We start from the raw sequence: 24,596 nt of genomic DNA, 5'->3' as shown, positions 1-24,596 counted from the left end.
GCCTCACCTTAACAGCAGGGTCTCTACTTTTCTACTGTTTGTTCAAGGCCCTTGTCCTGACCCATGAGCCCTACATTATACCTTGCTCCTCATCCACCATGACTTACTTTCTCAATTAGGGCTTCACTCTGTCCCTTGTATCCCAATTCAATATCCTCTATGGACTTTGCTTTTCTCCTTAACTATAATTCCTAATTTCCCAGGATATTTCTAACTTCTCTGGACAGAAAAATACATAGACCACACCCCTGGATATCGAGATACAGAGAGCTTCATTTCTTATTCATCTCAATCCTGCTTTTCTATCAAGAATCCCAGAAGTTCTTAGTACATGAAAAAAAGGCAGCTGACATGCTGGGAGCTTTGCTGAAAGTCAATACAAAACAATTTCCATTACACTTTGTCTAGCTGGCAAGTATGCATAGTCAAAGCTGTGACAGAAAGACTCAATGAAAATTTAATACAATGCTCAATAAAGGCTGATTGCTTCTGGCAGCTTTTGCAGCCATCAGGATGAATACTCCAATGGCCTGTATTACTCTAGGAGCCATTTGTACCATTCCTCAGAGAATTAAGTAGCTATCACATAGAGAAGCTGTAAGGCACTCATTCTAGTGTACAAAGTTCACCACTATCAAGTCCTTAAGTGATAAACATCAAGCAGAGAGGTTGATCTATGTCTCTAACTAGGACCCTTTGGAACCCATGCATGGTACCTTTACTCCATCCAGCACAGCTTTGATGACTCCCTTCACAGTGGTCACCATCTCTTTATCTTCTGAGTTCACACCTTCTAGCATCACTTGGTCAGACCAACGAATGAGGTTGGCGAGACTTTGGTATACTCGGCTATAGCAGGAGGAAAGGGCTGAGCTAGAGAGAAGAAAAGATTTTTAACAAGAATGTTAAAAAAAAAATCTAAAACATGACCATCACTTTCAGATATCTGGTTAGCACAGAATCAGTTTCTCAATCTTTTAAAAAATCCACACCTCCTTTTAACAAACAAACATTTTCTTCCTTCCCTGTATCTAACCAAGACGACTTTCTGAGGCTTTATATTCTAGTCTGTGTTATAAAGGTTTTCTTTTCTTTCCCAAAACCAAATATATGGATTCCATCACAACTGTTAATACGCTTTTTCAAACTTCACATACCTCCACAAGATTCTGGTAACAATCTCTCAGGGAATGCCCCATTTTCTCCTCTTCCTCATTGCTAATTACTGGACTAGGTCAAAGTGTTGTGCAACTGTTTTGAATTACACTAAAATTCATTTTAGACGTGTCACAAGGAGCCAACAGGTTTGTGAAAGTTTGGCAGGCAGGATCTTTTTAAGGAATGGCCATGAGCTCAAACAGATCTGACATTTATTAGAATTCCTCCTAACAGCATTGTCATCTTCTATATTATAATCATAGCTAAGAAGACAGAGGAACACACTAATGAAGATTACTTGAAGAATAACAAAGGCAAGGTGATTTGTAGTGGTGGTGGCGCTGGGTAATGGTGGAGATGCTGGGGTATGGGTGTCCTTTGAAAAGGGGGCATGTGGTAAGGTACCAGCTACGCTGTGATACCAATATATACAAAACAGAATTCCTGAGTATTTTGGGGGTGCCTCAATTATTGTAGAATAGCAGCCAAAATGAAGAATTTTTACCTCTTTCACATATTTTTAAATAACTAAAGATAATTTTCCCTTAGAATTCTGGAAAGGATTGTTCTTCCATTTCAAACATGCATACAACAGAGGAAGAGGAGAAACACAGAATATTTGGGTGTTGCCCCATCTTCCACTTCAAAGTATCTCAATAAAATACAATAAAATAAAATAAAAAAAAGAACAAGGGAGGTACTTAGGAGACAGATAAAATTTTGAGAGGAAAAAATAATATTATAAGATATGACTAAAACAGGCTTTGAAGCAATTTAAAACCAAACCAAAACCAAACAATACTCCACTGAGAAGATATTCAGGATCAGGTGAGGAGAAAAAAAAATTTCCCAGGAGATCTAAAATTTCCATTTAGCTAGTCATTCCATTCTGTGCATGTTACAACAGGAGAAAAGAGAAAGGCTGAAGCAAATTTTTTGAGTTCCATTAGAAACAACAACAAAAAATTTACAAAAGGAGTCCCAAGAAAGCCAGGGTTTGGCTGCTTAAAGGGATGACACAAATGAGAAGTATTTGGTGTTGGACCTATTCTTCTAGGAAAGAGGGTAAAACAAGAACTCTGCAGTAATTTTTTCCTGGGTATTAGATTATATGGGACATCATCCTGAAGCAATGTGCTTCTTTCAGCTATGCCTCCCCTCTCTCCTTCTTGGCAAGGCCGGGGTACAGCGTCTTTAAACAAAGACTGCTGCCTTTCAATAACGTGCAGTAAGGGGATTCTACCAAGCATCACATTGTTAAACATGAGCAATAATTAGATGTAAGGGAGAAAAACACTATATAATATTTACTCTCTACTTGCTTTGGATGGCAATAGTTCCCTGAAAGCACCTAAAGAATTGGCAATTATGTCTATTTTTTACTTATTAGCTTGGAGGAAGAAGAACATTCCTCAGTGTCAAAGTGCTAAGAAATCAAGAATGGAAGGAGTCTGTACTATGAAAATGCCATCTAGTGGACCAGGCACTGCCCTATTTCTGAAACAGAGCAAAGCTCTCTATGTTGAAGGCAAGCACTGATCCTGCTCTCCAACATGTCTCTGGATATTCCAATGTATAGGAGGAGAATCCTCCATTCAGTATCCATACTGCATAGCCAGTTGCTTGTTCAAAGGCCAGTCCACAATCACCCCAGGAACCTGCATGAGGGTGGTGAAGAGCCTGCCTGCTAGGAACTCACAGGAAAGGTTCTGTGCAGAAGGCAGGGACTAGACCTTCCCAGCCTACAATCTGCACTCAGGGGAGGAAAGAGATGGTGGAAAGAATCTAAAAGAAATATTTGATGAAGCATTGTCAATCATCTTTGGGGAATCAGTATAAATACTATTGTTGGCTTTAGAAGAACTTCAGAAGGAAAAAAAATCCTTTCAATGGTATTAGCTAAAGAACTACCAGAAAAGAAAAAAAAATAAAAATAAATAATAATAAAAAAATATATATATATATATATATATATATATATATATATATATATATGTATGTATGTATTTCATTGTTCCTCATGGCACCCAGGCACTTCCCTCTCTAGGAAATGGTTATAGACATTGAATAACTTTTGCCAACTCTAATAAACTTCCCCATAGACAAAAAATACCCCAAACTATCATATGACTTGAACAATAACTGTATTAGCCAGTGTTTGCATATCTAGAAAGTAATTTCCCAAGCAGAGTTGTTGGCTAATACTCCAGGAAGCAACAATCCTGGTAGCAACACACTGTAACACTATCAGCTTCAGGATTTAGAAACAGTGATTCTATCTTGGACTCTCCAAAGAGGTGTGGCACCTGAGGGTGGCTGGGTGAAATGATCAGTCTTTATTTCCAACTACTCCCCATCTTGTGAGTGCCCAAAGCAGCTACAGACCACTGTAGTCTCCTCACACACCAGGCCAGCTGGTTTCAATTCCTAGGCTCTTCCTGTTTCCCAGCCCCCAATGCCAGTCCAGTTCCTAACCTTCCTTCAAGTCTGGCCCCAGCTTCTCCTCCTCTACAAGTTTAATGGGACCACTCCAACTCTCTCGTAACTCCCCTTGCATTCCAACAGAGCTTCTACTCTGTACCACAAAATTAGCACTTTATCATGCTGGGGTGAGGGATGGGGGTGGTTTTTTTCAGCTAGATTTAACTCCTCCATGGTAGGCACCATCACATGAGAAGAGGTATATAAGAACATTTTATAAAAAGCAATCCAAAAAGTTTCACTATATGTACTACCCACAGTTACTAGCATAATGTTAGACACATTCACTCAAGAGAAACCAGCACTGAGCACTTCTACAAGCTGGGCACTAGGTTAACTATAAGAAAGATGTAGTACTTGATCTCAAGTCTTTCCAAGATCAGCAGACAAAGCACTACATACATGGCAACTAAACAGGGCACTGAAGTGACTCATTTCCTCAGTGGCTTTTCCTATAGAGCAGTAGCATGACATGGAAAAGCAAAAAGAGTAGCAGGGCAAAGCCACACAGATGTTTTATCAAATGTGTCTCCCTAACTAGCTTTGGTGAGCTTCTAGCCAAAAGACCACAATCTACAGGGGTCAGCTGAAACTCCAGGGTGAAGCCCCCGGGCAGACAGCTTCTTGGAAATAAAGACATTGTTTGCTTTATCTCCCAGAAGAAGAAAACTATGCACTTTATTGCCAAGTTCTGAAAGCAGTTCATAAAAGCTTAGACCTCATGGGGCTACATGAACTCTAAACTGTCTTGAGGAATAGAAACAGAGATGTGTTTACACTGAACAGGTATCATGGAAGAAAATGAAAAAGCCATCAGGAACCTGACAGTTTCTCAAGATATAGCTCCTCCTAGGCTTTCATTTAAGATTAGGTTTGACACTGCTTTTCTTTCTGCACTTAACAATAAATACAGGGGCAAGTTGTTCTTCTAACTCTTAAGAGGAAAGTATATTCTAACAATAAAAGTATTGCCTAACAAAAGCTTCCTGGGAGCAAGGGCTGACCCTACCTGTAATATCTGGCTTCCAATGAATCCGGGTGTTATATTTGGGAGGTCCTGGTTTGACACAGTTAATGTTTCACTAATCCATGCTCTAATGGGGTTCTTCTCTACCTCTTTTGGCCTAATATCTAAATAGTTGAAGACTACAGTTTACATATCTGATAGGATTTAATGTTATAATACGCTATGTTTGAATATGTTAAATATGGTTAAAATGAGGTAACTAGGGAAAAATGAGTTGAAATCAAAGCAAGTACTGCTAATCAGTTAATTCAAGGAAATAATCACAGACAGACCGCAGCTATATCCCCCAGGATGGTAGAGATCTTTATCAGGCTTGAGGCCTCATGAGTAACACTGACCTTAATCTTGGAATGGCATCAAGTGATAGCCATTGCAGGGGCGGGTAGCTCCTTTTCCTCCCAACACTCCTCACTGTTCCTCGGAACTCTGCATTTGAACTGACCCCAAACCAAGATGTCTCTAGGCTTTCCATTGCTCTGACACAGCCAAGGACTTCAGAGCAACTCACCTGTGTTGAATTCGAGGATCGCTCTGCACCAGGGGTAAGATGGCCTCCAGCACCTTGCTAGCTGACCCTGGAAGCATCTCCAGTACCTTCTTATCAATAGCCATTTTGTCCACAATGGTCTTAAAGTAGCGCAAGGCACTGACAACTTCCTTTTCTTTCTCTTCCAGCCAGCTCAGATTCTGAAAGGAAATGTTAAGCACAAGGAGGGAGGAGAGAGATTAAAGGCAACTATTTTAAAAGAAATAAAATAAAATTTTCTGGAAACTGGCTTTAAATTTGATGCTAATGGAAAGGCTTCTTGCTGTAGAAACCAAGCCAAATTATTTTTCTAAGAATTAAAATCAGGATACAGAGGCTAGATTTAAAGCAAGAAGAAAGGGCCTTGGACCAAGAAAGGTCATTTAGATATTCCTGAATTCCCTTCCTGAACCTGAGACTGATTTGCCCTGAGGTTTTGAGAATTATTTCTCCACCTCCATTTCCTAATCAACCACATCAATAATCACCACTAATCTCGTAAGTGCAGTGAGGACTAATTTGCTGATAGCTATAAGACATTTGGAAAACCAATAGTTAAGTCCCAGGGTGCATATTTATCTAGTAAATCAAATTAAGAAACCCTAGTCTTTTCTATCTTTCAAAGATCAGAGGGAATGTGTAAGACTGGTCTGGACCATTAGACTTCAAAACCCAATCCCCAGGACTCCTCACTAGATTCCAATTGTTGAACTCAAAGATGTGACCCCATCTCAATAAACTGATATGCTATTCTCAAAGGACCTGGAGACTCTAGGGTTAGAAGAGGCAGGATGCTCTAGGTGAAAGGTGAAGAACCCTGAGCAGATGGTAATGATCCAGTCACTACCCACTGCAGTGGTTGCTAATAGAATTCAGGGTCCTTTGCTCCTGAGGAAAGCTTGCCTAAGGAGGAAAATAAAATACACAGCCTGCAACTTTCCAGAAATGAAATTATTATTCCCAAAATCTTTTCTCCCTGACTGCGGAATATCTTGACTCCACAGTCAGTGAATACACTCACCCCTTTTGTTCTTTTCTTCGACCTCCCCCTATACTGGCTCTAATATCAATGATCCAGGTCCCAGCTGGCTGGCAGGGGAAGGGAAATCAAGAATAATCTATAAAACTGATACATACAAAAGTGGATAATCTACTCAACTAGAATCAATTGCATTTCCAGTACAAATTAAGAGGGATGTGTATGAGGAAAACTACCACCTGTGGGCTCTTTGAGGTCCAGAGAATGCAAATGAAAGCAACCAAAGGCAAGGAGATGATTTCTAGAAAAAGGTGACTTAAACAACTATAAATATATAAATAAATGATAGGAATGTAATGAAAAGTGATTATAATTCTGCAAACTAGCTCTTTTCTTCTAAAATGGTGGGGAATCTCATTTTAAATTACAAAACTTCAATAGTGACATTCATGGGAATACCAAAAGAAAAATAAATAAATGGGATCAAGAAGCAAATAGCCACTTCAGACAGTTTTTCAAAGACCCAATTTAACATCTCTCAAGGGCGTATTTCCCAAAAGGTATTCAACAGACCATTAAGATTCTCCAGGTATATGTGTGATGGGGGAAGGAGGGAGGCACACTGCCTCCTCCAACCTCATCACTCTCTCTCCTTTACCCCGTTTTATTTTTTTCCTCTTTCACTACCTGACATACTGGTTTATGTACTGTTTCTCCATCTAATGAACAAGAGCTATCATCTTTCTACTCAGGGCACCGGAGGAATCCAAGTATGAAGGAATCATGGTGCTTATAGATATCAAATGTGTCAAGAGGAGGACCTTGGCAAAAATACTGGCATCTTAGCATAACAATATTAGAAGCAGCAATGATGAAACTTGGTGAGGAAACAGGTAACATTTTAAGAAAAAGTATCCACTATCAGGTTTGCTAGGGAGAAAGGGGCTAACCTGGGGATAGAAGGCATTCAGGAGGGGCAAGGCATTTCAAAGCAAAAAGAATTTTTCTGTCATTTGCAGAGAGATCAAATCAGCCATTTATAAGACAGGCTGCCAGGGCTCCTAATAAAGGAACCCTCAACAACATAGCAGAGTCAGGTTTCATTCACTAACTCCAGCAAATTCCACTCCCAGAATTAATGGCCTCTGAGCGTTGTGCTTTCCTAGCCCTTCAGCTGTTAAACTGTGGTTTCTTGCAAAATGTAGACAGCAGTTGGATGAGATGCTTACACTGAACATTAAGAACTCAATGCCTTGACTTTACGAAAGTTGTCTAGCCCCAGAAGCAGATGCATTCTTTCTCCTCCTCCTCCTTCCATGGGGGAGGGGTGCTAGGCGTCACCGTTGGTGCAAGCCTGGAAACCAAACGAGGCTATCAGTGCCTAATAGGGGGTGTAGATCTGAGGTCAAGCTCTGGGTATTGGACCAGTGTACTTCAGGCTCCCCATCTACAAAATGGAGAGAAGAGAGGCGGGGCAAGATGGCAGACTGGTGAGCTGTATGTTTCAGTTACTCCTCCAGGAAAGTAGGTAGAAAGCCAGGAACTGCGTGGACTGGACACCACAGAGCAATCTGTCTTTGGGCATACTTCACACAACACTCATGAAAATGTCGAACTGCTGAGATCAGCGAAATCTGTAAGTTTTTGTGGCCAGGGGACCCGCGCCCCTCCCTGCCAGGCTCAGTCCCGTGGGAGGAGGGGCTGTCAGCTCCGGGAAGGAGAAGGGAGAACTGCAGTGGCAGCCCTTATCGGAAACTCATTCTACTGATCCAAACTCCAACCATAGATAGACTGAGACCGGACACCAGAGAATCTGAGAGCAGCCAGCCCAGCAGAGAGGAGACAGGCATAGAAAAAAAAAAAAAAACAACACGAAAAACTCCAAAATAAAAGCAGAGGATTTTTGGAGTTCTGGTGAACACAGAAAGGGGAAGGGCGGAGCTCAGGCCTTGAGGCGCATATGCAAATCCCGAAGAAAAGCTGATCTCTCTGCCCTGTGGACCTTTCCTTAATGGCCCTGGTTGCTTTGTCTCTTAGCATTTCAATAACCCATTAGATCTCTGAGGAGGGCCCTTTTTTTTTTTTTTTTTTTAATCCTTTTTTCTTTTTCTAAACAATTACTCTAAGAAGCCCAATACAGAAAGCTTCAAAGACTTTCAATTTGGGCACATCAAGTCAAGAGCAGAACTAAGAGAGCTCTGAGACAAAAGGCAATAATTCAGTGGCTGAGAAAATTCACTAAACACCACAACTTCCCAAGAAAAGGGGAGTGTCTGCTCACAGCCACCATCCTGGTGGACAGGAAACACTCCTGCCCATCGCCAGCCCCATAGCCCAGAGCTGCCCCAGACAACCCAGTGTGACGGAAGTGCTTCAAATAACAGGCACACACCACAAAACTGGGCGTGGACATTAGCCTTCCCTGCAACCTCAGCTGATTGTCCCAGAGTTGGGAAGGTGGAGCAGTGTGAACTAACAAAGCCCCATTCAGCCATCATTTGAGCAGACTGGGAGCCTCCCTACACAGCCCAGCAGCCCAGAACTGCCCTGGGGGGACGGCACTCACCTGTGACATAGCACAGTCATCCCTCAACAGAGGATCCGGGGTGCACAGCCTGGAAGAGGGGCCCACTTGCAAGTCTCAGGAGCCATACGCCAATACCAAGGACTTGTGGGTCAGTGGCAGAGACAAACTGTGGCAGGACTGAACTGAAGGATCAGACTATTGCAGCAGCTTTAAAACTCTAGGATCACCAGGGAGATTTGATTGTTAGGGCCACCCCCCCTCCCCGACTGCCCAGAAACACGCCCCACATACAGGGCAGGCAACACCAACTACACACGCAAGCTTGGTACACCAATTGGACCCACAAGACTCACTCCCCCACTCACCAAAAAGGCTAAGCAGGGGAGAACTGGCTTGTGGAGAACAGGTGGCTCGTGGACGTCACCTGCTGGTTAGTTAGAGAAAGTGTACTCGACGAAGCTGTAGATCTGATAAATTAGAGATAAGGACTTCAATAGGTCTACAAACCCTAAAAGAACCCTATCAAGTTCAGCAAATGCCACGAGGCCAAAAACAACAGAAAATTATAAAGCATATGAAAAAACCAGACAATATGGATAACCCAAGCCCAAGCACCCAAATCAAAAGACCAGAAGACACACAGCACCTAGAGCAGCTACTCAAAGAACTAAAGATGAACAATGAGACCATAGTACGGGATATAAAGGAAATCAAGAAGACTCTAGAAGAGCATAAAGAAGACATTGCAAGACTAAATAAAAAAATGGATGATCTTATGGAAATTAAAGAAACTGTTGACCAAATTAAAAAGACTCTGGACACTCATAGTACAAGACTAGAGGAAGTTGAACAACGAATCAGTGACCTCGAAGATGACAGAATGGAAAATGAAAGCATAAAAGAAAGAATGGGGAAAAAAATTGAAAAAAATCGAAATGGACCTCAGGGATATGATAGATAATATGAAACGTCCAAATATAAGACTCATTGGTGTCCCAGAAGGGGAAGAAAAGGGTAAAGGTCTAGGAAGAGTATTCAAAGAAATTGTTGGGGAAAACTTCCCAAATCTTCTAAACAACATAAATACACAAATCATAAATGCTCAGCGAACTCCAAATAGAATAAATCCAAATAAACCCACTCCGAGACATATACTGATCACACTGTCAAACACAGAAGAGAAGGAGCAAGTTCTGAAAGCAGCAAGAGAAAAGCAATTCACCACATACAAAGGAAACAGCATAAGACTAAGTAGTGACTACTCAGCAGCCACCATGGAGGCAAGAAGGCAGTGGCACGATATATTTAAAATTCTGAGTGAGAAAAATTTCCAGCCAAGAATACTTTATCCAGCAAAGCTCTCCTTCAAATTTGAGGGAGAGCTTAAATTTTTCACAGACAAACAAATGCTGAGAGAATCTGCTAACAAGAGACCTGCCCTACTGGAGATACTCAAGGGAGCCCTACAGACAGAGAAACAAAGACAGGACAGAGAGACTTGGAGAAAGGTTCAGTACTAAAGAGATTCGGTATGGGTACAATAAAGGATATTAATAGAGAGAGGGAAAAATATGGCAAACATAAACCAAAGGATAAGATGGCCAACTCAAGAAATGCCTTCACGGTTATAACGTTGAATGTAAATGGATTAAACTCCCCAATTAAAAGATATAGATTCGCAGAATGGATCAAAAAAAATGAACCATCAATATGTTGCATACAAGAGACTCATCTTAGACACAGGGACACAAAGAAACTGAAAGTGAAAGGATGGAAAAAAATATTTCATGCAAGCTACAGCCAAAAGAAAGCAGGTGTAGCAATATTAATCTCAGATAAAATAGACTTCAAATGCAGGGATGTTTTGAGAGACAAAGAAGGCCACTACATACTAATAAAAGGGGCAATTCAGCAAGAAGAAATAACAATCGTAAATGTCTATGCACCCAATCAAGGTGCCACAAAATACATGAGAGAAACACTGGCAAAACTAAAGGAAGCAATTGATGTTTCCACAATAATTGTGGGAGACTTCAACACATCACTCTCTCCTACAGATAGATCAACCAGACAGAAGACCAATAAGGAAATTGAAAACCTAAACAATCTGATAAATGAATTAGATTTAACAGACATATACAGGACATTACATCCCAAATCACCAGGATACACATACTTTTCTAGTGCTCACGGAACTTTCTCCAGAATAGATCATATGCTGGGACATAAAACAAGCCTCAATAAATTTAAAAAGATTGAAATTATTCAAAGCACATTCTCTGACCACAATGGAATACAATTAGAAGTCAATAACCATCAGAGACTTAGAAAATTCACAAATACCTGGAGGTTAAACAACACACTCCTAAACAATCAGTGGGTTAAAGAAGAAATAGCAAGAGAAATTGCTAAATATATTGAGACGAATGAAAATGAGAACACAACATACCAAAACCTATGGGATGCAGCAAAAGCAGTGCTAAGGGGGAAATTTATACCACTAAACGCATATATTAAAAAGGAAGAAAGAGCCAAAATCAAAGAACTAATGGATCAACTGAAGAAACTAGAAAATGAACAGCAAACCAATCCTAAACCAAGTAGAAGAAAAGAAATAACAAGGATTAAAGCAGAAATAAATGACATAGAGAACAAAAAAACAATAGAGAGGATAAATATCACCAAAAGTTGGTTCTTTGAGAAGATCAACAAGATTGACAAGCCCCTAGCTAGACTGACAAAATCAAAAAGAGAGAAGACCCATATAAACAAAATAATGAATGAAAAAGGTGACATAACTGCAGATCCTGAAGAAATTAAAAAAATTATAAGAGGATATTATGAACAACTGTATGGCAACAAACTGGACAATGTAGAAGAAATGGACAATTTCCTGGAAACATATGAACAACCTAGACTGACCAGAGAAGAAACAGAAGACCTCAATCAACCCATCACAGGCAAAGAGATCCAATCAGTCATCAAAAATCTTCCCACAAATAAATGCCCAGGGCCAGATGGCTTCACAGGGGAATTCTACCAAACTTTCCAGAAAGAACTGACACCAGTCTTACTCAAACTCTTTCAAAACATTGAAGAAAATGGAACACTACCTAACTCATTTTATGAAGCTAACATCAATCTAATACCAAAACCAGGCAAAGATGCTACAAAAAAGGAAAAATACCGGCCAATCTCCCTAATGAATATAGATGCAAAAATCCTCAACAAAATACTTGCAAATCGAATCCAAAGACACATTAAAAAAATCATACACCATGACCAAGTGGGGTTCATTCCAGGCATGCAAGGATGGTTCAACATAAGAAAAACAATCAATGTATTACAACACATTAAAAACTCGAAAGGGAAAAATCAATTGATCATCTCAATAGATGCTGAAAAAGCATTTGAAAAAATCCAACATCCATTTTTGATAAAAACACTTCAAAAGGTAGGAATTGAAGGAAACTTCCTCAACATGATAAAGAGCATATATGAAAAACCCACAGCCAGCATAGTACTCAATGGTGAGAGACTGAAAGCCTTCCCTCTAAGATCAGGAACAAGACAAGGATGCCCGCTGTCACCACTGTTATTCAACATTGTGCTGGAAGTGCTAGCCAGGGCAATCCGGCAAGACAAAGAAATAAAAGGCATCCAAATTGGAAAAGAAGAAGTAAAACTGTCATTGTTTGCAGACGATATGATCTTATATCTAGAAAACCCTGAGAAATCGACGATACAGCTACTAGAGCTAATAAACAAATTTAGCAAAGTAGCGGGATACAAGATTAATGCACATAAGTCAGTAATGTTTCTATATGCTAGAAATGAACAAACTGAAGAGACACTCAAGAAAAAGATACCATTTTCAATAGCAACTAAAAAAATCAAGTACCTAGGAATAAACTTAACCAAAGATGTAAAAGACCTATACAAAGAAAACTACATAACTCTACTAAAAGAAATAGAAGGGGACCTTAAAAGGTGGAAAAATATTCCATGTTCATGGATAGGAAGGCTAAATGTCATTAAGATGTCAATTCTACCCAAACTCATCTACAGATTCAATGCAATCCCAATCAAAATTCCAACAACCTACTTTGCAGACTTGGAAAAGCTAGTTATCAAATTTATTTGGAAAGGGAAGATGCCTCGAATTGCTAAAGACACTCTAAAAAAGAAAAACGAAGTGGGAGGACTTACACTCCCTGACTTTGAAGCTTATTATAAAGCCACAGTTGCCAAAACAGCATGGTACTGGCACAAAGACAGACATATAGATCAATGGAATCGAATTGAGAATTCAGAGATAGACCCTCAGATCTATGGCCGACTGATCTTTGATAAGGCCCCCAAAGTCACTGAACTGAGCCATAATGGTCTTTTCAACAAATGGGGCTGGGAGAGTTGGATATCCATATCCAAAAGAATGAAAGAGGACCCCTACCTCACCCCCTACACAAAAATTGACTCAAAATGGACCAAAGATCTCAATATAAAAGAAAGTACCATAAAACTCCTAGAAGATAATGTAGGAAAACATCTTCAAGACCTTGTATTAGGCGGCCACTTCCTAGACTTTACACCCAAAGCACAAGCAACAAAAGAGAAAATAGATAAATGGGAACTCCTCAAGCTTAGAAGTTTCTGCACCTCAAAGGAATTTCTCAAAAAGGTAAAGAGGCAGCCAACTCAATGGGAAAAAATTTTTGGAAACCATGTATCTGACAAAAGACTGATATCTTGCATATATAAAGAAATCCTACAACTCAATGACAATAGTACAGTCGGCCCAATTGTAAAATGGGCAAAAGATATGAAAAGACAGTTCTCTGAAGAGGAAATACAAATGGCCAAGAAACACATGAAAAAATGTTCAGCTTCACTAGCTATTAGAGAGATGCAAATTAAAACCACAATGAGATACCATCTAACACCGGTTAGAATGGCTGCCATTAAACAAACAGGAAACTACAAATGCTGGAGGGGATGTGGAGAAATTGGAACTCTTATTCATTGTTGGTGGGACTTTATAATGGTTCAGCCACTCTGGAAGTCAGTCTGGCAGTTCCTTAGAAAACTAGATATAGAGCTACCATTCGATCCAGCGATTGCACTTCTCGGTATATACCCGGAAGATCGGAAAGCAGTGACACGAACAGATATCTGCACACCAATGTTCATAGCAGCATTATTCACAATTGCCAAGAGATGGAAACAATCCAAATGTCCTTCAACAGATGAGTGGATAAATAAAATGTGGTATATACACACGATGGAATACTACGCGGCAGTAAGAAGGAACGATCTCGTGAAACATATGACAACATGGATGAACCTTGAAGACATAATGCTGAGCGAAATAAGCCAGGCACAAAAAGAGAAATATTATATGCTACCACTAATGTGAACTTTGAAAAATGTAAAACAAATGGTTTATAATGTAGAATGTAGGGGAACTAGCAGTAGAGAGCAATTAAGGAAGGGGGAACAATAATCCAAGAAGAACAGATAAGCTATTTAACGTTCTGGGGATGCCCAGAAATGACTATGGTCTGTTAATTTCTGATGGATATAGTAGGAACAAGTTCACAGAAATGTTGCTATATTATGTAACTTTCTTGGGGTAAAGTAGGAACATGTTGGAAGTTAAGCAGTTATCTTAGGTTAGTTGTCTTTTTCTTACTCCCTTGTTATGGTCTCTTTGAAATGTTCTTTTATTGTATGTTTGTTTTCTTTTTAACTTTTTATTCATACAGTTGATTTAAAAAAGAAGGGAAAGTTAAAAAAAAAAGAAAAACAAGGAAAAAAAAAAGATGTAGTGCTCCCTTGAGGAGCCTGTGGAGAATGCAGGGGTATTCGCCTACCCCACCTCCATGGTTGCTAACATGACCACAGACATAGGGGACTGGTGGTTTGATGGGTTCAGCCCTCTACCATAAGTTTTACCCTTGGGAAGACGGTTGCTGCAAAGGAGAGACTAGGCCTCCCTATATTTGTGCCTAAGAGTCTCCTCCTGAATGCCTCTTTGTTGCTCAGATGTGGCCCTCTCTCTCTGGCTAAGCCAACTTGAAAGGTGAAATCACTGCCCTCACCCCTACGTGGGATCAGACACCCAGGGGAGTGAATCTCCCTGGCAACGTAGAATATGACTCCCGGGGAGGAATGTAGACCCGGCATCGTGGGACGGAGAACATCTTCTTGACCAAAAGGGGGATGTGAAAGGAAATGAAATAAGCTTCAGTGGCAGAGAGACTCCAAAACGAGCCGAGAGGTCACTCTGGTGGGCACTCTTACACACACTTTAGACAACCCTTTTTAGGTTCTAAAGAATTGGGGTAGCTGGTGGTGGATACCTGAAACTATCAAACTACAACCCAGAACCCATGAATCTCGAACACAGTTGTATAAAAATGTAGCTTATGAGGGGTGACAAGGGGATTGGGAAAGCCATAAGGACCACACTCCACTTTGTCTAGTTTATGGATGGATGAGTAGAAAAATAGGGGAAGGAAACAAAGACAAAGGTACCCAGTGTTCTTTTTTACTTCAATTGCTCTTTTTCACTCTAATTATTATTCTTGTTATTTTTGTGTGTGTGCTAATGAAGGTGTCAGGGATTGATTTAGGTGATGAATGTACCACTATGTAATGGTACTGTAAACAATCGAAAGTACGATTTGTTTTGTATGACTGCGTGGTATGTGAATATATCTCAATAAAATGATGATTAAAAAAAAAAAATGGAGAGAAGAATATCCGCCAGGTGTATCTAAAGAGGTTAGTTAATGTGGGACTGAATGAGAGTATATGTAGAAATATTTTGTAAAATTTAACAGACACTATACCAATATGAGATATATATCTGCTACTAATAAAGCAGAGGAAGAGAAAAAAGGAAATAAAAATCAGAAACAGAAGGGGAAAGAAAGAGGCCAGATCACAGCTAAGTATTTTACATGCATTATTTCATTTAAGGGTTACAACCACCTCATGAAGTGGATACTATTATCACCACTTTATTTTACAGATGAGGAAACTGAGGCATGCAGGGAGTAGGGGCAAAGTAATTCACCTAAGGTCACACAGATATAAGTGATGGAGGTGCAATCTGAACTTTGTTTGATTGCAGAGCCTGGGGAAATGGGGAAGGAAAAAAAAAGATTTATACAAAGTGTACTGTAAGAAGTAAAGAAATTTATTAGAGATCACCTGGTATACTTTATAAATGAGTAAAATGAGGCCTGGATGGTATACATGGACAGAAATCTTAAAATAAGGTTTCCTGTCTCCTGGTGGTGTACTCATTTCATGAGAGAGATGCTGCTTGGCTGCTATATTACATGACATAAGACAGACTTGCTGAGAAAGAAGGAGGGAGGGAAAAACTGGTCCTAAGTCTTCAGATACTTCCCTCCTTCCTAGCACAGCAGCATCAGAGAGGCTCTCAAACTGAGCCTTCACTTACTAGTCACCATCTGCATCTCTAATGCCTCTCCTCTCCTCAGTAACTCAAGTCTTATTCACAACACTGTAAGACAGTATATGAACCACACAAATTTGGGCTAAGCCTGGGAGGAAGTCAATAAAAATCATTATAATAAAAAACTTGAATCACAATATCTTTTTAACATTATTCCTTTCCATTGGACCAAAACAGTGAGGCCTAGTCAGAAGACCTGTTTAATACGCATCACAGCACCACCCAAGCAACTAGGCTCTCCTACAGTAGCATTTCCCTGGTTGTGTTTCACTTTAAGATCTTGACAGTTGAAAAGGAAACCCTTTCATGAATCCACTCAACAACAGCCCTAGGATTCAACCTCTGTCTAAGTGCTCTCAGAGATGGAGAGCTCAAACCTCCCAGACTACCCTGAGTATTTCTGAACAGTGCTAATCATAGTACTATAGCGGAACTGTGGTCCTTTGACACCCAGTCTGTAGCTCTTTTTCTCTACTACTTTAATAGTCTACACAGTATACCGCAAATCTTTTTAAAAAATTGCAGAAGAACTTATAAATTCATCACAGAATACATAGAATTTTCAAATTCAAGTAAGAAGATGGAACATACCTAAGTGGAACCAGCCTAGAAAACACTCTGGTAAAAACAGAAATTTTGATTACAAAAACATGGGCCAGAGCCAAATCTCTCTATATATCGGGAATAAAACAAACTTTCCCACAAGGTTATAGAGTGAGGATTAATTATGACAAATTTGTAAAATCGCCCAGGACAGGGCCTGGGCCAAGAGCAGACCCTTAATAAGTGGTAGTTGAAGGTGAATCTGAACTTCTATTTACCTGAGCTTCAATTTCTCATGTATTTAATCAGGGACAGCCACGTATATAAACTGGGATAAAAAGGAGAATGTATATGCAAAAACTCCATAAATGATGAGAGCTACCTACTTGCTAGTAAAGAATAAATAATTAATGATGATAGCAAATGAAAGACATACTCCCCAACATTTCCAGTTCTGTCTTTGGGCCTCTACTAAACAACTATACTGTACTAACTTTGTCTCAGGCAGGTGATTTTGGGCAAAGCATAGTAATTCAACCATTCTTACGGCACCTACAGCTCTTTGCCACAGAACATGGTTTCTCAACCTCAGCAATATTGACATTTTTGATTGGATAATTCTTTGTGGTGGGGGGCTGCCCTGTGTACTGTAGTATGTTCACCAGTATCCCTGGCCTCTACCCACTAGATGCCAGTAGCAACTGCTTCATCCCTCTAGTTGTGACAATAAAAATTGTCTCCAGACATTGTCAAATGTAACCCCAGAGTTTGCAGTAACCCCTACTAAGCAAAGGTTACTTTGGAATAGAGTCTTTCCCCATGAACTCTCTTGAGGTAACGAAGAAAGGGGAAAAAAAAATCCAAGAATTGAGTGGCTGAACCAGTTTCATATCAGAGTTAAGTAGCAGGACAGTCACTAGTAAATCATTTTTATCTGGACTGCTTAGACTAGTGTTACACAACAACTTACACTCTTTTTGGAGTTTCATATAGAACTCATCTCCAAGAGGATGCTAAACAGATTGTAATAAAAAATAATTGTGGCACAGACCAAATCTTCCTCTTCTTCAATCTGGAATTTAGATCAATCTGGCAAACACTGAATATTTCACTCTTGCTCTGCAGCCTCTTTTGCTAACGGATGGGGCAAAACTATTATTCAACATAAGACTTTTGGAACTAAAATCTTTATTTCCTCTATTCTAAACTAGAGTTTTAAGGTATTGTGTTGGTTAACATAAGAAAACAAAAATAAATGCACTGCCAAATTCAAGAATTATGTGTTGATATAACAGGGCAGTGTTTACCAGCTGCATTAAATTGATGGCTATGACAATAGTTTTATTATGAATTATGCTTTGGATAATCATTAGAGGATGAAGGACCTATTTGTGTACAAGGCTTGTTTCTATATTTTATCACTAAATTTATTTTTTGTATAGTTATGAATTGGTATTAATATCTAGGTCTGTAAGATATTCAAAAGTAAACTATGGCACTTACAAAGGAGAGATAAAGCATCACTGAGAGTTCAGACTTTGATGTCAGGTGACCTATGTTCAAATCTTGGCCTCACCACCTTTTTGCTGTGTGACTTTGGCCAAATATCCCTAAAGCCTCAGTTTCCTTTTCTGCAAAATAAGTTTCTAACTCCCAGGGTGGTTAAGTAACATACATATAAAGATTAGGTAACATACATATAAAGCACTTAGCATGGGGTTAAGAAAAGGCTTAATAAATGCTAGTGACACAAAATGTATTTGTTCCAGCTCAGAATGCACTTGCTTATGTGGCAATCTCACTATGCTCCATGAATCTTGCTAGATGTCTAGAGGAGCACTTTAACTTTAGAAACATTTCCCCTTCTAAACTATTCAGATCATCTTAGCAATTCAAGGAAACAACAGCTGGTCTTGAGAACTGAGACTCACCCACTTCTCCCTCAAACCCATTGGACCCGAACAGCACACCCAAACCAACCCTAGAAAGGATCCCCAAGCTTTCATCATGGAGTACTGTGCTTATTCCAAAGACCATGGGGGCTTGGAGAAACTCTCAGTTTTACCCAAGGCCACTTGGTCTGTTTCTGAACAAACAAGATCCCACAGTCACCACCCAATTGAACACAACAGAGAATCACTTCATAAAAATATTGCAATAGATTGTTTCCATCCCCCAAAACATGGGACCAGGATTCTGCAGTAGAAGGCAAGGCAAACCCAATTGTTCTTAATGTCACACTGACCTTCTGCCTTTGAGACCTGGAAGCCACAGCACTGGTGGACATAAATTCTACTGCCTGCTGCTCCAGATCCAAGGGGATAGGGTAGCTCTCTGGTAGAAATCTGTCTGTTGCCTCCTGGAAAAGAGGAAACCTGGATTCCTACAGAGCTTGAAATGGCCGTTTTAGGCTGACGGGAGGGGTTGATGAAAATCAACAGCTGTCCCAACATATCTGGCTTGACTCACCCTGCTGAGGTTATTAGTGTTTGAGGACATCTTTGGCTGGGTTTCAAGGGTTTTGCATATTTAAGAGCATGAGACATAAAGCCAAATGATGGATGATCTGGACATCAAAAATTTCTCTGTATGTGTGTGCATCAGGGCAATGTGGGAATCTCTGAGGCAGGGAGGCAGCATCCTGGGGTGTGAACATGATGTGCTGAGCTGTTTTAAATGCCCAGAGGATGACACATCTGGAAAATGAGAATTGTTCTAGCCAAATGAGCTTGACTGTGATTAACATGACAAACACTCACCACCCTAAAGGTTCATATTTCATGAGGACACAGAAGGCCCTGCCCAGAACCATGGAAAGCTATGGAATAGGTGATATGTACTGAAAGATCAATTCCCAGGGAATGAACTTTAAAAGAGCACAAACTCATATTGCTGGAAGCAAGCAAAGGCCAGGAGAAACAACTAGAGAGTCAGCTTACTTTGTTCACGGGCTTCTCTGGAATTTTCACAGACACCTCAGCTGGTTTTCCCTTCTTTGATGGTGTTCTCTTGATTTTGGGTGAGTGGAATTTGTCCATCAGCTTCATGGTGAAGGAGGAGAGATGAGAACGCTGAGAGTCTGAAAATAAAGAGGGAACTCATTGTTAGAGAGTGGAGTGGGAAGAAGTTGTGGTTCACTGACCTTTTGTGGAAAAGAGCAATCTTCCCAAAGCAATTTTTTTCCACTGGTTATTCAGAGTTTCAAAGGAAAGGAAACATGGACCCATTAAAACATTTCTGCTTGCATATCTCAATTTTTGTAATTTCCTTCTAGGTTAGGTTGTTCAGAATGGTGGAAGTTGAAGGCAGTCAAAATGGGCATGGAAAAGAACCTGCAAATATTTCCAAGTATCCTTATAAAGTTTGTACGATGATCAACATCATCAAACATTCAAAGGAACTGGCTAAGAGGAAAGAACACTGAAGTAGAATCACAGAAGCATAGGCTATAAGAACTGGAAAGGAAGGCCCTCATGAATCAGCTTCCTAATTTTTCAGTTGAGGGAACTAAAACAGGTAACAATGGCAAGGTCCCAGAATTTGCAGCAGAGACTGAAGTAGAACTAAGGTGTTCAAAACCCACTGGGCCATGGGGAAAGACTGAATGATTTCTTCTTAAGAACAAGAACAGGGCAAGTATGTCCACCCTCGCCACTTCTATTCAACATTGTACTGGAGGGTCTAGTCAAGGTAGTACAGCAAGAAAAAGAAAAGAAAGCATCCACATTGAAAAGGAGGAAGTTAAACGAGCCGTATTTGTAGACGAAAAGGTGAAAGATGCCAAGCAATCCACTAAAAAACTATTAGAACTAATAAACAAATTCAGCAAGGTTACAAGATTTTTGATCAATATACAAAAACTGTATGTCTTGACATAAGCAGTGAACATTCTAAAACAAATTTTTTTAATTCCATCTGTAATATCATCAAAACAAATATGATAACAACAGAAATGCAAGAGTTGTACATTAAAACCTATGAAACATTGTTGAAAGAAATTAATGATGATTTTAATAAACAGAAAGGCATATCATGTTCATGGAGTGGAAAACTTAAAATTCTTACAATGGCATTAGCTCCCAAAGTGATCTATGGATTCAATGCAATATCTCAAAATCCCACTTGCTTTTTTTTGTAGAAATTGACAAGCTGATCCTAAAAGTCATAAGGAAATAAAAGTGGCTCAGAAGAGTCAAAAGAATCTTGCAAAAAGAACTAAACTGGAAGATTCACACTTGCTAACTTCAAAGCTTACTACATAGTTACAGTAGTCAAGACAGTGTGGTATTGGCGTAAGTACAGACATATACATGAATGAAATAGAATTGCGAGTCCGAAACCAAACCTATGTGTCTATAGCCAGCTGATTTTTGACAAGAATGCCAAGACCATTCAATGGGGAAAGAATAATCTTTTTAACAAAAAGTGCTGGGGCAACTGGATAGCCATAAGCAAAAGAATGAAGCTGTACCCGTATCTCATACTACATACAGAATTAACTCAAACGGGATCATAGATATAATTATAAGAACTAAAACCATTACTGGAAAATATATGGGTAAAATTTCATGACCTTGGATCTGGCAATAAGTTTTCAGATATGACACAAGTGACAAAAGAATTAAAAGATAAATTATACTTCATCAAAATATTCAACATTTGTACTACAACTGATGCCATCAAGAAAGTGAAAAGATAACCCATAGAATGGGAGAAAATACCTGCAAATCACATATATGATAAGGGACTTATATCCAGAATACATAAAGAACTCTTCGAACTCAATAATAAAAAGACAACCCAATTAAAAATGGTCAAAGAATTTATATAGACATTTCTCCAAAGAAGATACACAACATGGCCAAAAAACAGATAAAAAGATACTGAACATCACTACTTATTAGGGAAATGCAAATCAAAACCACACCCACTAGGATGGCTATAATCAAAAAGACTGACAATAATGAGTGTTGGTAAGGATATAGAGAAATTGGAACCCTTATGCTGGCAGAAATGTAAAATGATGCAGCCCCTTAGGAAAATACTATGGAAGTTGGAGGAGGATTGTGGGAAAATCATGGAGTAGGAAGCTTAAGGGATTAGTCCCTCCTCCAGAACATCTAATAAACAGGCAGGAACTGTCTGAATCAATTATTTTGAAATTTCGGAGTCCAGTAGAACACGCTTACAGTATCCAGGGAAGGCTTAAACTGTATGGAGTTTCTATTTGGGAAGATGGAAAAGTTTTGGTAATGGATGGTGGTGATGGTAGCACAATGTTGTGAACATAATTAACAGCACTGAATTATATATTTGAATGTGGTTAGGTTGTATGTATGTTACTAGAATAAATTAAAAAAAAATCTATAGTGCACAATACAGGGAACCCTAAGCTAAACCATGACCTACAATTAATAGTACAAATATAAAAATATACTTTCATCAATTGTAACAATTGTACCACACCAATGCAAGGTGTTAATAGTAGGGTAGTATATGGGAACCTATATTTTATGCATTATTGTCCTGTAAACTCACAATTTCCCTAATAAAACAAAAAGTAGTCTGGTAGTTACTCACAAGAGTAAACAGAGTTACCATATGACCCAACAATTCCTCTCTGAGGCATACACCCAAGAGAAATGAAAGGGTATATTCACACGTCTTCTACACAGATGTCACACAGCATTATTCTTAATAGCCCCAAAGTGGAAACAACCCAAAGGTCCATCAACTGGTAAATGTATACATTAAATGTATATTCATTTAATGGAATATTATTCAGCTGTAAAAAGGGATGAAGTACTGATACATGCTACAACATGAATGAACCTTGAAAACATGCTAAGTGAAAGAAGCCAGTCACAAAAAAACCACATTTCATATGATTCCACTTTTATGAAATGTCCAAAATAGGCAAATCCATAGAGACAGAAAGTAGATTTAGTGGTTGCCTAGGACTGGGGAGAGGCGAGTTGAGGAGTGATGGATAAAGGCTATGTGATTTCTTTTGGAGAAGGACAAAATTGTTCTAAAATTAGAATGTAATAATGGTTGCACATATCTGTGAGTATACTAAAAACCACTGAGTCATACACTTTAAATCTGTATGATAAATCTGTTTAAAAAACAAATCAAAGTCAACCCACTGGGCTGGCATTCCTTCATCTCAATATTTATCACAGCACTTTCTGGTATCTGAAACCATCTTATTAATTGATTGATTTATGTGTTTTGTCTCCCTCACAAGAATGTAAGCTCCCTGAGGACCATACGTGTCCCATTTATACCTGTAACCTTACAGCTGACAATAGTATCTGGCCCTTAGAAGATACTCAGTAGACAGTCATTCAAGGAGTGAACAAATCAACTGAGCAAAAATTATCCCAAGGAAAAAAGTTTATTTTGGTAACATCAGAAATTCACAGAAAATAGATGAAACTGGTTGAAAACTAGGGAACAAAATGCTATCCTATGCAATGTAAACATATCTGTAGTTTTAAAAATAAAAGACACTCCCCCTTTTCGATATTTCTAGCACTTTAGTACTAAAAAAATCCCTCCAAATAAATACCAAAGCACCTCATACTTCAGGTCTGTCACTGCGTCTGCTTTTGTCACAGGTGGCTTAATAGTGTCAAAGTTCAATTATAGGAATTGAGGCCCATAGGGGCCTCTGCAAGTTATTAGGAGCTGCCCACTGAACTTTGGACCAAAGAGAAAAGCCCTGCTTCTCAGCTGTTTGCTCTTCTCAGTCCCCAGTTTGGACACAAAGCCATAGGAAACTGGTACATTCTCTCCCTCACCTGGAACAGATCAAAGGGGTCAGGAGAGGCTCTTAGCACAAACCCTATAAAACCAAGGTCATCTGCTGGGATTCAAAGCAGATAAACTGGAATGGTGTGATTTCTCCAGCTCCCTTCTATCCTGCCTCCTCACCTTCTCCACTCAAAAGGGTGGGTCTCAAATACAGCTTATACTTCCTTCTTTATGCTTCAAAATAATGCAAAAACAGTCTACTCTTTCATGAGGTGGACAAAAGGGTGAAGCTAGAGTCAGACTGCTTGGATTAAAATACTCAAGATCACCACTCTAATTCTTAAGTTTCTTTGCCTGGAAGACAGGGCTGCAACATTATACGTCTTGAGATGGCTGATGTGATGTAGATTAAATGAGATGCTGCACATGGAGAGTGCAATAAGGTTCTTATCAAAGCACCGGGCACATGGTCCATGCTCAATACAGGGTAGCTAATTTAACTAACTGTGCCGGTTTGAATGTATTATGTCCCCCAGAAAAAGCCATATTCTTTGATGCAATCTTGTGGGGCAGACATTTTAGTGCTGATTAGATTGGAATCCTTTGAGTGTTTCCATGGAGGTGTGACCCACCCAACTGTAGATGATAACTCTGATGAGATAATTTCCATGGAGGTGTTACCCCACCCATTCAGGGTAGGTCTAAATTAAATCACTGGAGCCATATAAATGAGCTGACAAACAGAAGGAACTCAGTGCAGCTGAGAGTGACATTCTGAAGAGGAGCCATAGCCAACAGGGACACTTTGAAGAATGCACAGAAGCTGAGAGAGTAGCTGCAGATGAGAGACAGTTCGAAAATGGCTGTCGAAAGCAGACTCTTGCTCCAGAGAAGCTAAGAGAGGACAGACACCCCAAAAGCAACTAAGAGTGATGTTTCTGAGGAACTGCAGCCTAGAGAGGAACAGCCTGGGAGAAAATCCTTTTGAAACCAGAACTTTGGAGCAGACTCCAGCCACGTGCCTTCCCAGCTAACAGAGGTTTTCCGGACACCACTGACCATTCTTCAGTGAAGGTACCCAATTGCTGATATGTTACCTTGGACACT

The 24,596-nt window shown here is 39.6% G+C and overlaps 1 protein-coding gene across 11 annotated transcripts in view; it reads right to left on the bottom strand.

Annotated features, from left to right (window-relative positions):
• Positions 1 to 24,596, bottom strand: part of RAPGEF1 (Rap guanine nucleotide exchange factor 1) — a 165,927-nt gene that overhangs the window by 68,509 nt on the left and 72,822 nt on the right. For 7 of the 11 annotated variants that reach the window (XM_037798648.1, XM_037798649.1, XM_037798650.1 and 4 more), the window contains exons 2-5: positions 19,670 to 19,809; positions 18,976 to 19,089; positions 5,175 to 5,353; positions 717 to 873 (exon numbers count right to left, since the gene is read on the bottom strand). In XM_037798648.1, the coding sequence (XP_037654576.1) occupies positions 717 to 873; positions 5,175 to 5,353; positions 18,976 to 19,089; positions 19,670 to 19,809 (590 nt within the window). The remainder of the gene's footprint in view (positions 1 to 716; positions 874 to 5,174; positions 5,354 to 18,975; positions 19,090 to 19,669; positions 19,810 to 24,596) is intronic. The other 4 variants (XM_037798652.1, XM_037798653.1, XM_037798658.1 and 1 more) reach the window with 1 other exon arrangement.

This window comes from Choloepus didactylus, chromosome 10 (assembly GCF_015220235.1).
Source record: "Choloepus didactylus isolate mChoDid1 chromosome 10, mChoDid1.pri, whole genome shotgun sequence".
NCBI classification, from domain to species: Eukaryota; Metazoa; Chordata; class Mammalia; order Pilosa; family Megalonychidae; genus Choloepus; species Choloepus didactylus.
Note: the sequence above shows the minus strand (reverse complement) of the source record. Positions and strands in the feature narration are given on the sequence as shown.